The following is a 13322-nucleotide window of genomic DNA, read 5'->3' as shown; positions in this document are numbered from 1 at the left end:
ATTACAAAGCGTGAGCAGTTAAATTCACAGCTACACACACTGGTGAAACTTCTGAACATTCCACTGAATTATTTGAAGAGAAAGGCCAAATTAATATCTGAGATGAATTGGATGAATACATGAAAAAGAAATCATGAGAAGTAAATTTCTCTCTCATTTTATCCAGACACATTTTTAGACCTCATGTCACCCCATCTCACTGCTTTCCATAGCAATTAACAATCTCTCATCAAAAGTCAATAGAATTATCTCATTCCTTCAAATAGCTCCAGGTCCTTCTCCTCTAGATTCTGCTGTGGCTACCAGCTCAGTGTTGAATGTGCATTAATGATCGCTGTGATTCCACGGGTGTCAAGCGAGGACATCTCCTCAGCTCTTAATAGAGTATGTCTGTGACAGTAAAAAGGATTTCCAGTTTCTTATTATTTGTATTTGACATATTCTTGTCATTTTTAATGTCATCTGGATTTATTCCGTCTTCCTGTCAAAAAAAAAAAAAAAAAAGGTCAAATTGTCTGACTTGGGATTCAATGCTTACTGATGGAGTAACTTACTGCTTACTGTAGTGTCATCACCTGAAAAGTCAACATATTAAACATTTGCATTTACAGTATATAATTTATCTTTGTTTGTTTTGTTAAAAATTAAATCTTTTTGTTTCGACTGGAACTGTAAAAACACAATAAAAGCACTTCCAGGGTCATTTCTGGTGAAGGGGATATTTTATTTCAGTTTTAACATATCGCAAAGCAGACACACAGTTGACCCCAATCTGCCACTTCAAGGTTGATGAGGTTGTTGCCGTGGAAACAACGCCAGTCTCCCCTCCTTCCTCGGGCTGCACCAGTGTGACCAATGATTTCCTGTGACTAAACCACACTTCACCACATTCTGACAGGACATGTCTCACATGGGTGGTCACTGGTCTCACATGTTCAGTGTGTGTGTGTGTGTGTGTGTGTTTACTTCCACACACGCTGTCTAATGGGTGCGGACTGGAGGCCCTGTGAGATTACACCACCCACTCCCACTTTGACACCTGCAGCAATATAATTCTCACCAGCCTCTCGGAGATGCTGCAGGTGTGAATCACCGTCTCTCTCCTCTCTATCATCACCCGGTCCTCCCCTCTCCTCTCTGACCCTTGACCCCTCCAGAAATAGCCCTCAGACATGAGTCAAGATCTCGGCCCACCTTTTATTCACCGCGAACCTCCAAGTATAGGAGGAGAAAATATGAGAGGAGTGTGAGAGCAGGAAGGAAAAATGTGACAGAGGCCCTGTTTATGGCTGACATTGTTTGTCTTTGCCGATCCAGTCACGTGTAGGTGTGAAACCAGCCATGGTGCGTTTAGGAAGCGTTGAGATCCGATTGCTCAGACCATATTCAGAGGCGGTCTGGGGCACAAATGGCCACATCCTTTCAGCCACGCTGAAGACGTCCCTCTGTGAAAACATGGCGTCTGATTTCCACTCGGTTCGCTCTGATGCCGTTCTGCTGCCGAGTCTCTTCCTCGCTAAAGGAAGCAGCGGATGTTTGTGAACACGTCTGTCTCAGCTGATTTCACCGCTGATGTTCCGACCGCAAAATACCCACAAAATATAACAGCTGATCCATCAAGTTGCATTGGGGGGCAGGAGGGGGACATACAAATGGAGCAGTCTGGTAAAAGCAATCTAATTTTCTGACAGGTTACTCCAGTATTTCCTACTACTGTATATTCTACTTTTAATAAATGAAACTTTTCATTTAATTCAGTGATTTTTTAGTGAAGGATCAGACAATCTCAAAAAAAGTTTCACGTTGAGCTGCTCTGGAGTTTCCGTGTGGATGTCAGCCTTCATCCTCCTCATCCTCAAACCACATGTTGTGATCACTTTTATTGTCCTCGCTTTAGGTTTTGTGGGTATGGATTGTGTGTGTGTGTGTGTGTGTGTGTGTGTGTGTGTGTGTGTGTGTGTGTGTGTGTGTGTGTGTGTGTGTGTGTGTGTGTGTGTGCGTGCTGGTATTACAAGCGCTGGTTATCTTCACAAGCAGATTCATGGAACAATAACCTGTAAGATACCCTGAAGCTTTCTGTAGGCTCTATCTTTAATGCACACACACAACACACACACACACACACACACACACACACACACACACACACACACACACACACACACACACACACACACACACACATGAGGCCTGTAGGGCATGCAGATAATGGGTGAGCAGGTCTCACGTGGGACGCACCATGAGTATCTCATAAGGCAATGGTGCCTTGCTCAAGGGCACCTCGACAGCCATGTCAGTTCCCACTTCGAACTTTTTCGTCCACAGGGCCCTTGAACTGGCCCCCCTCTGGTCCTCAGTCCACGACCCAGTTGACTGAGCTACTGCCGCCCCTTAAAATGACCCCTATGTGTGAAAGTGAGCATAAAGGATTACTTTATCGAATCAATTCTGTTTTTTATGTCAATAAAGATTATCTCAACGTTAGTGGGTTTTTTGCTGGCTAAGAAAAACTTCCTTTTAACAGGCGGAAACAGGAGCAGGTCCCACTCAAGGTGGGGGGGCCTCTGCCTGGACCTCATAGGCCACATTTTAAGGATGACATCTGTGTATGCTCACAAGTTATGCAAGCCAAGATTCAGCTTGTTGCTCAAGGACACTTCAGCAGCATCTCTCTCTGTCTCACCGCCTTTGCTGACCGTCAGGAGTTTGACGCATTCACTGACACCGACACGCGAGTTTTCGCACCAGCGCGCCATCTCCTTGCGTGTGCGCCTATTTTTTTTTGGGGTGGGGGGGTGGGGGGGTGGAGATACTCTGCGCTCAGCTCTTGAAGCGCTCTGAACGTTTTCTTTCCAGTATCACCAGCACTTCACCACCAGCTCACCTTCCTCCTGCTCAGCCCACCTCCATCCACCAGGAGGGAAATAGCTGCGGCGCGTTCTCCACGATCACTCCGCGCTTTGAGACCGTGGATACGAAGACGTTTGGACGTTTCGGGGTCACTTTTAACCAAACAACCAGATATTTAGCAGAAAGCGCAGGAAGATGTTGGATCGCCGTGAGAAAACCGCCCTGTCGTTGCTTTTTGGATGCCTGTCTTGTCTTATGGTGACTTCTGTAGTAAATGCAGAAGGTGAGTTCATACTTGATCTTTTTTTTTTTTTTTATAAGTTAGAAAAAATGTCATAGAAAAAAACGATTTCATTGTGAGCTTAGGATTTACTTCCAAGCATTTATACTTTGTGTGTTGCATGTCAAACTATTGCGCATTTTGGGTTTGTGGGTGCGTTAGTCCATAATCGGAGCCGGTAGGAGCGCGTAATGTCATGTGACACCCGCCTTGGAGTTTGGTGCTTTCTGAACTGTTACCGAAGAACCCGTTTACTCTGATTATGGGTTAGATTTGAAGTTATTTTAAATATTTGAGTATTTTTTCCCCCCATAAAGCTCCATTCTTCTGATGTGCGTAATGAAAAATGCGCGCGGCGGCATTTCAAATCATATACAGTATTTAGAAGATATTTTAAACCTCAGATCAATACCTTTTTATTTATTTATTTATTTATTTATATTCTTTTTTTTCTTTTTCTTTTCTATTTTTCTCATCAAACAGTTATGGTTAATTGGCCTTTGCGCATGAGGTGCCTTCATCACAAAGGAACTCATGGATGTTGTTTGATATGAAATGTTTTTGCTGTTGCCACTCCTCTCAGGACGAGTGTTCGTGTTGGATCTGAAGAACTCTTCCGGCTCGCAGGGCCTCACAGAAGCCGAACGGGCTTGTGATTCTCTAAACGCTCGTCTGGCATCATTGGCGGAGCTCCGGCACGCAGTCGTGGACTGTCTCCTCCCCACCTGCACCCGTGGGTGGCTTTATGGAGGCGCAGTGGGGTAAGGAAGGAGCATTTGTGTTTATTATTGTGTGTGTTTGTGCATGAGAGTCTTTATTGTTTCCACGCACTTCTAGGGAGACCAGAGATGTCTGCAGATGTCAAAGGTCATTATGGTGTGTGTGCGTGTGTGTGTGATGGAGGTGGATGAATGGATGAAAGAGAAATGAAGAGTAAAGATATCAACACCCATGATGGAGGAGGTGGGAAGAAAGTGAGTGAGAGAAGGAGAGGGAGAAAGACTCCTCTGTTCCTTCCTGGAGGAGGAGGGAATTCTGAGCCAGGGTGTCATGTCGACAACTGCCTCCATTTGCACCTTTCGTCTCCACGGTAATATGACACTCAGCTTTCAGGCCCCAGACATACAGACAGAGCCCTTAGGTGTTTGATTGACAACCCGAGTCCATATCTGTGATTGCAGTTTTGAGACAGGAAGTATTCCTGGTGTTTAAATCAATGTGGTTGTAAATACAAGGTGAGCTCAAACCTGTAGGTATATTAACTGATGGTTTGTGGAGTGTACGTTAAGAGAAAGAGGACTGAACTCAGAAGGAGTCAATTTTAATTTCCGTAAAAATTTTGAGACAGGAGGCGGATATTTTCAAGTCAACTTTAAAATGAAATTTACAACTTATTCTTTATTTTCTTGATTAATTAATTAATAATTTTATTTATGAAGCGGCAAAAAATAGCAAATAATCCCAGAACAGAATGTATTAGTGTTGAAGTAGAAGAAGCAGAGATCGTCTGGTTGGAGTTTGGTTGGAGTTTCTTCATGACACCACATATTAAAAGCAAACAGACAGTGGCAGTGTGGAAACTTGGGATTCAACCGTTCTCATGTATTTTGGCCAGTCTTGAAATTAAAATTGAAAAAAATAACAACTTCAGAAAGATATTGTGCTACGAGGTTTTTAATAATGTTAAGGCTTTATCTGAGAGATTTTTGCTCCTTCAGTTTGTTTGTTGTAATGATAAGAATACTCATAAAAAAGATGGAAAATGGCAGAATTGCCTTTGAAGGACAAGATAATAAAAAATTGAATGAAGAGAGTTATATATTTAAAGGTGCAGGTGTGTCGCTGTGCTACTGGATAATAGTGATCATTGCTAAAGTGCTAACAGTCGATGGTCCTGGGGTGTAATAAAGGGAAAATATGAGCGGAGACATATAAATAAAGTTTGGTCTTCTCCCTTGAACTTAATCTTAATCTTAATCTTCACTTTTGATATTAGCGAAATAAATGCTAATAATGGCACATTTCCATGCCTATAATAACACATGTGTAGCGGGTACTTATTACCATGTTCACCATCTTGGTTTCGTATGTCAGCTTTATTTGCTTAGAAAAGTGGTCTTAAAAGTATTACAAATGAAATAACAGATTTATAGTGTAATGACATGAAAGTGATTTTAAGACAATTAGAAAACGTGTTTATTTTTAAAAAAAATCAGAAGTCAAAAGAAAAGTTTTGAACAGTCAAAATGGCGCTCGGGGCGCAGGAGACGCCGACACACTCCGTCCTCTGTCTGTGTTGGCCGGTGGACATCAGTTTTCACACCCGCTTACCATGTTTGACAGCATATCACCTCGTCTGAGTTCAGCTCCCCTCCTCGCCTCATCCTCCTGCTGAGTGGACGGTCTCCACATCTACAAAAAGATTTTTTTTTAACTGTGGCAGGAAGGGGGCAACCTCATGACTTTTGATGCATTTATATCCCATAAAATGTAGCACATGTGAAAATATCAACTAGATTCCTCTCTTATTCTCGGTCTGAATTTTCAGCGATCACGAATATTTGCTAATGTGAGCTAATGAATAATAATGCGGTAAATTGTAACTGAAACTGTGATGGTTCAACTTCTGATCTTTTTCAGCTCAATCCTGAACAAAACCAACAGCGGTGAAATAATGTTGTCATTGAGTAACTATTAGACTAATGATATTAATGAGGTCATGTGAGGTTTTTGTGATTGTGAATTATGTTATTAGTGTCAACCCATCATGAGTCAGTTATTTTAAGATGGAATAGCAGAGCTTTAATTTTCTTTAAAGGAGGTGTTGGATCTTTTAGCCTGTGTGTGCTTCTAGTTCCGTCTGTTGCGTCATAACTGTCCTGTCTTAACATCCTCCTCCTACCTGTCAATCATCCATCTGTTACCGCGGTAACAAAACACAATAATACATGCAGACAAAATTCATACGCACACCTTTGGGATTTTCCCTGTAACAGTTGTTTCAGGCGATGTGATGGTCCAGAAAAACGGTTGTACAGACTGGTGACGTGTTCTTACACACACACACAAACACACACACACACACACACACACACACACACACACACACACACACACCGACTGAAGCTTGAGTTAGCTACAATCAGACGTGAAGACAGTCGGGAGGTTTTGTGTGTGTTTCAGTGTTTTCTTGGTGATTTCTGTCTCGGTGCTCAGACGTTTATCCTCATCAGATGAAGTTAGCGTGGCACCAGCCGGCGCTATGACTCACTCCGGTCCAGACTCGCTGCACTGCCAGTCACTTTCTTTTCAATTACTGATGCCTTTATTGGTTCCATTACACAAGTACACACACACACGCACACACACACACACACACACACTGAGTGTGTGTGCGTGCACACGCACACACTCAGTATCTTTTCCATTTAATGATTCTCAATGAATAATATAACCGGTCAAACCTTTATTGAAATCTCCTCTGTAGTTTGAATAACACACTGACTTTAATACTGTTCCTGACCTGAGTCAGCCTCCTCTGATGATAAACTATGTCATAAACATAAGAAACAAAGAACAAAGCTGTTTTTTTTTGCTACTGAGGCTTTTCAGGGCTGTGTGTTGACCGCAGTATTCAGCTGGTCCCTGTGGATGTGTGATATGATATATCCCCGTAATATCACCAGTGTTTTACAGGAAGTTACCGTCACCATGGGAACATGTGTTCATAATGTGCCATAGAGTCACTGATATAACAACGTATCTGGCCTCTATCTATCTATCTATCTATCTATCTATCTATCTATCTATCTATCTATCTATCTATCTATCTATCTATCTATCTATCTATCTATCTATCTATCTATCTATCTATCTATCTATCTATCTATCTATCTATCTATCTATCTATCTATCTATCTATCTACAGGACTACGGTGTGTAATGTGGTGGGCGGAGCTCTGAAAGCGGTGGACGTGAGAATAGAAAATGCGACGGCGGATTCTTCACACCTGGATGTTTTCTGTATCAAAGACAAAGGTCAGCGAAGATGAAAACACATTTTCATATTATTTATAATTATTATTATATATACTTATAAGTCTGGGCATAGAGATGAGAGTCATGATCACTCACTCCGTGGGCTCAGAATGTGTTTATATCTATGTTTGTTTACTGATGCACTGATTTAAATAAGCTGCGTTTCTGCATACGTTGTGTCTACACCTGTACTGTCAACACTGTCACCTTTCTTGGAACGATGAACGGTGTACTCCACAGGGATGGCTGTTGCTATAGCGATGACTAGAGTAATGGAAGTACTGGAAATGTGTTGACATATGATTCCATAGTTGCTCGATTATCATCTTGAAATTTGAAAGGCAGTAAATAAATTAAAAGATGGTAACATTAAGGCTGTAAATAAAAATTCCAGGTTCTTTTTTATTTCATTCTTTTCACAGTGTTACACATTTAACTTACTAATTTTAATATACCTGTCACCATCTATTTAACAGTTGCTCTGGGAACCAGTTAAATCCTGATTTAAAAGTAGTAATGAAATAATATATTTTAATGACATTTCTAAACTCAAGCATTGATGGGTGTTGGGTGTTGTAACCATGGAAACATGATTTGATTGGCCTCATCCGAGATTTTTGGATGACAGCTAATGATGCTATAAATGTTAATGTAGCATCAAAACAGACTATTTACTCAGCACTTTTTGCTAATGGGACTTGTGGTCATTGCACATTTCACCACATTATTCATTTTGGTCCCTGTGGAACTCATATTGAATAAATTTCACATAATATTCTAATTGTTTTATATGACTTCGCCTCCATATAAAACCAGCTAAGCTAAATTCCACATTTCTCAGTTTTTTAAATGCCATCAAAGGCATCATTATATTATAGATGTTCAAATTTCTGTGTTTTGAGCAATTCAAAAAAAGACTAACAAGACTTTTTTGGATTAATATAATAATAAAATAAGATTGCATAGCAGATAAAATCACTGAAACTTTCATTGGTCAGTCAATGTGTTTTTCTTCAGGCTACATGTGTGTTTGTTGTCGACAGGGGTGCCGTGTGGTGACCCTCCATCCTTTCCCAATGCGCATCTACAGGGGCACTCCGGTTACGAGATGGGAGACGAGCTGCTGTACATGTGTGCACCAGGTTATGTGATGCCCAGTGGGCACCGGGCCTTCAGCCTGCTGTGCGACAGCTGTGGGGAGTGGTACGGGTTGGTGGAGATCTGCGTCAAAGGTGAGAAGGGGTTTGAATCCTTTGCATCGGAATTAAAAGAGGCTGAAAATTAAGAAAGGGAAAAAAAAAATCTTAACTCAGATTCTTGCTTGGTGACGGGTGTTTGAAACAGAGTCTCAGTTGTGAGTTTGGATAGAAATGTCTGCTATGACACCTCGGTGTGACATGCCATAGGGTGGCCCAGTTCATAGCAGAGGGAAAAGGGGGTGAGAGACTCCGGTGAAGGCAGAATGCAAAGACTGTATCCACAGTGAGTTAATAGATGTTTGAGTGCTTCAACTCTCCGGGGATAAATCTCTTGGATCACAAGATAATTTGAAGGGATTGAAATTGAAGTTAAAGTCGTCACATCTCTAAAATCCAGGGTGTAACCTGTAATAAAAGGCTGCATTCAATTATAGGAACACTTTTAATTTGATTTCTTGCTTGACTGGGTTGAGATCTCTCACAATCGAGCCAACTAATAGCATTGCATCAATACCTATAAGAGCGAAACATGATTGGTTGTATCTCAAAGTATACAAAATCTGCCCTCTAGGACCTCTAAAGGTCAGAATTTAACACTTAATGTTTAGTCCTTGCAAAAAATGAAAGTTATAACACAAATTATTACAGTGTTATGGGAGGTTTGGTCCCAGATCAGTTACAGTATTTGCCTGTTCTGTTCATTCACATTTCCCAGAATGCCACACCAGCTTTGTCAAAGGTCATAAAGTGGCTTTTGAGTATTAAGATAAGGAGTGTTGTGATTCAATTGGCACCTGATTGAGTAAAAGTAAATATGTTCTCGCTGTGTTCCTGCAGATGAGACTGAAGGTCACATCGACTATGAGGACAAGTTTTCTGACTCCTACAGAGAGGCAGACCCCCACAACAAGAGGCCAGAGGAGGCTCAGGGGGAGATCTATGAGGAGGTGCACGTGAACCCAGGAGGAACAATGAGTCAGGAACAACAAGAGACGAGCTTCAACGTTAAAGCGGACGAGGAGCATCAAGATAATCACAAATATCCTGAAGTGGTAGGAGAAGTGATCCAAACATTTGAAGGAGCTGTAGAAGGTGGAGAAGAGGAGGAGCGTGCCGTGGAGGACTTTGTAGGTCATCCTAGATGGGAGCAGGAGAGGAGGGAGGTGATCGCAGTCGCTACAGAAGCAACCACAGAGGCACCTGTGTCGCTTCTCTCCCAGAAACATCTGTTCTGGTTCCCCTCTGAGGCCTTCCAGGATGAGGGACATCCTGTCTCCACCAATCCGGTCACACAAACAACACAGAGGGTGTCAGGTGTCCAGTCAGAGGAGAGCAAGGAGAACGAGAGCCAGGAAACGTCACAGCATCAGCGCCCAGTTGATGTAGACGACTACCATCATCACGCGGATGACCGAGATGATCATGATGACCATGATGATGATGATGATGATGACCAGGATGCCCCAGAAAATGATCAAGATGATCTGGACAGTCACCAGGAAGAAGATGACCACGACGATCGTATGACGCATTACATTCCAGCTCAGCGTGAAGAAAGTCACGACGAACGTGTTGACCACTACGACATGGGCGAACACGAAGACGATCACGGGCGCATTCGCTACGACAACCACGATTACGATGATAGAGGTGAAATTTATGACGAACGCGAAAGCTACGAGGAACAGGAAGATGTGACGGAGGAACTTGGAGATCATCTGGACGTCTCTGAGGAGCATCTGGACAGCGATGACCATGATGATGATGATGAGGAGCAACGTCATCATTACGATCCAGAGGAGGTTGACAATGATAGTTACACTAAAGACCATGATGATGATGATCATGACGATCATGATCATGATGATCACGATGATCTTGATCATGATGATCTCTATGATCATGATCACGATGATCATGATGATCACGATGATCATGATGATCACGATGATCATGATGATCACGATGATCATGATGATCATGATGATCATGATGATCACGATGATCATGATCATCATGACAGCCATGAAGTTCCTGATAGCCACGAAGATATCGATGATAGCCATGAACACGTTATTTTCTCCATGGCTTTGGATAAACATCGCAACCTCACCCAGAAGGGGGGAGGGGGACAGACCACCACAGATGAGACCTGGTTGGACGGGTACCCCATCGTCCCAGCAGAAACAGGAAACAGCGACACCACAACAGGAAGAGTCAGACCAGAGGATGGAGAACGGGGAGCGGGCAGCAGGATGACCGACCAACCCAATGAGGTGGAAATCCGTGGACCCTCACCTTACACCGCCACGCCAGAAGTGCGTGAGTCGCTCACCACTGACTTTGCTATGGAGCAGGATGGTATGGAAGAGGCGTGGCCCGGCCGCACTCCCGCCGTTGTTACCTCTTTTGACAAATCACATCCCTCAGACTCCCAATCGGAGAGCGACACCTTGGATTATGACACACAGCAGGCAGCACCCACTGAGCACCCCTTTATGGGCGACGACCAATCACCTACGGGACGCAAAGGCGGCGTCAACGTGAACGACCTGCCCGGGGAGAGCGGGGAGCGAGGCGAGATGGCGGGTGAGATGGGAGGGACCGTCTGCGCGGGGGAGGACTGCCCTCCTCTGACGTCGTCCAACAGAGGTCCCAAGGTGGCAGCCATCATCGTGGTTGTGTGCGCAATCATGACGGCCGTCATCGTCGGGGTGTGGTGTTACCGACGGCAACAGCAGAAGAGCTCCATGTACGAGATGAACGGGAAGGGCCAAAGTCAGAGCAGGCAGGGACAACAGATGGAGATGCAGCAGAAGGTGTAGGCGTGAGAAACGGGGGGACGAGGGAGGCTGACATGGGACAGAGACGTTTAGGAGAGAAAGCACGGCCCCCTCTGTCTGCCAAAGACTTGTTACCCAACTTTTATTTTGCCTACCCATCATCTTCAGAAGCTCTGACATCTGGCTGAAGAGATGGAGGTTCTACGTCTGGATGGGACCCAACTCCATGGACCGAATGAGGAGCTTATTAATGACCTAGTAGGAAAACCACAAGAAGAAGAAGATGAAGGTCTGCCTTCCTGTCTGAGTATGTCAACCTTCATACCTTTCGGACATTGTGGTAGAGATACTCTGTTGTCATGCTGTTATTTTTTTTGGTGACTTCATTGACGGCTTATTTGCTGTTTTGTGATCTTGAGTCTCTCTTCTCTTGATTATTTTCTGTTTGACTTTGAAATGATAAAAAATCTTTTATTTCACTCATCGCTCCCCCAACAGGAACCTCCAGAACGTTTTAATCACGTAGCAGATGTGGGCCGGACTTTTGTTGAAACATGCATGCATGGAAAAAGCAGATGATACTGATGATGATGATGATGATGAGGATGATGATGATGATGATGATGATGATGATGGTGTTAAATGAAAGTTATTAGAGAAAACGGTGTAAGAAAAAGGAGCACAAGCATCTGATTACTTTGTGTGCTGGTGTAGAATGAATGTCTGCAGACTCAGTCCCTGTGTTTTTGTTTGTGTTTGTGTGTGTATGTGTGTGTGTGTGTGTGTCTCAGGTCTCAGTCAGGTATTCGCTGACATCAATCAGGCCAACAGGATATTAAACGCCACGTTGCCATGGAAACAGAGACAAAATTCACAAAGTCCAGCGTTAAAGTTTTGGCTTGATGTCTGAGATATTCTGACGGTTTGGTGGTCAGTGACAAATGGAATCAGATTAGATTAGAAAGTAAACCTATTACCTGAACACACGTACATCAGGATTAATAATATACGTTTGGCTTTACAAAGAGAAAAGTGAAGCTAAATATAATCAAACTCAATAATAACAGATTCTAGTTCCTTCCTTCTGTTCTGCTGTGTTTAAGAAAGAATTTAAAGACATGTATCTAGACAGGACCAGAGGTGATTGTCATTCTGGTTAAATGTTAGAAATTTTCAGACAGTTTTCTCATTAAAATAAGTTATATGAATAAATGTTACTTCATACAAATTCATGATGTCCTGGTGTGAAATTATAACTGTGTTTATTATCCAGTCCTTCAAAAATGGAATGATTTTTCAGACTAGTGGTGTATGATTGAGACGTTTACATGTTTTATGTTTCATTACTGCTCCAAATATTTGAGAGCAAGGTGAAATGAAATAAAAACATCGCATGTAAAGGAACAAACGTAAAGAATCTCATGAAGCCAAAGCAAAGCGGGCTTTTCTTGTGTAAATATTAGATGGGTTGTACATGTAGACCTGTAGTGTCGGTGTGTGGGAAACAGAGTTGACATTTCTTCACCAAACTGTTAGCTGATAGCCGACATTTCCTTCTCATTCCTTTTATTACACCTTCCGTTAAGCAATATTGTTCAAACACATCCTGCACACAAGCAAAGACCTTACTGTAGATGAACCTGTCACATCATCCATACTTGAAGACTGATCACTACCATAGATCCCTTGAGCTGTGTGTGAAATCACCATGAATTAAACCTTACATGCGGAACTAATATTAATCGTCTCATGAAGCCTGATGTGTGTGATGCCAGGATGAAATGTGTGTGCTGCATATGTGTTCACTAAATCACAATAAACTCGTAAACTGTTGTACGTCTTGACTCCTAATTCCATTTCTGCCGCATTCATTCACATACGAAGGTGTGACTCTGACTTTTGACCTTGACTCCTTTAAATCCAGCAGATATCTTCGCTTTAAAGCTTTTATCTCCATTTCACACCCATAAGTTCTGAACTGTAAGCCAAACGGGGGCAGATGAGATGAAATATTGGCAAAGGAGACGAGAGGAAATAGAAGAGACGGGTAAATACAGGCCAGAGAGGAATGAGAACACTGTAATACAGAGAGAATGTTCCCCAGTGGGTTTTTAACATCACTGTGTGACAAACTGCACAGAGACTCAATGTTCAAACATTATTAAACATCTC

General features: G+C 42.7%; 1 protein-coding gene across 2 annotated transcripts; it reads left to right on the top strand.

Moving 5' to 3' along the window:
• The first annotated feature begins 2933 nt into the window (after positions 1–2933).
• susd5 (sushi domain containing 5) lies at positions 2934–12965 on the top strand. Of its 2 annotated transcripts, XR_011037995.1 has the most exons (6): positions 2934–3133; positions 3714–3891; positions 7059–7168; positions 8212–8400; positions 9205–11457; positions 11649–12965. XR_011037995.1 is itself a non-coding variant. In XM_068333408.1 (5 exons), the coding sequence occupies exons 1-5, from the start codon at positions 3046–3048 to the stop codon at positions 11190–11192; spliced, it is 2553 nt and encodes an 850-aa protein (XP_068189509.1). In that variant the 5' UTR covers positions 2934–3045; the 3' UTR covers positions 11193–12965. The 2 variants fall into 2 exon arrangements, 1 of the variants encoding a protein (XP_068189509.1); XM_068333408.1 differs by having other exon boundaries at positions 9205–12965.
• The last annotated feature ends 357 nt before the right edge of the window (positions 12966–13322 follow it).

This window comes from Antennarius striatus, chromosome 14 (assembly GCF_040054535.1).
Source record: "Antennarius striatus isolate MH-2024 chromosome 14, ASM4005453v1, whole genome shotgun sequence".
Taxonomy (NCBI): domain Eukaryota; kingdom Metazoa; phylum Chordata; class Actinopteri; order Lophiiformes; family Antennariidae; genus Antennarius; species Antennarius striatus.
This window is presented reverse-complemented; position numbering and strand designations above follow the sequence as displayed.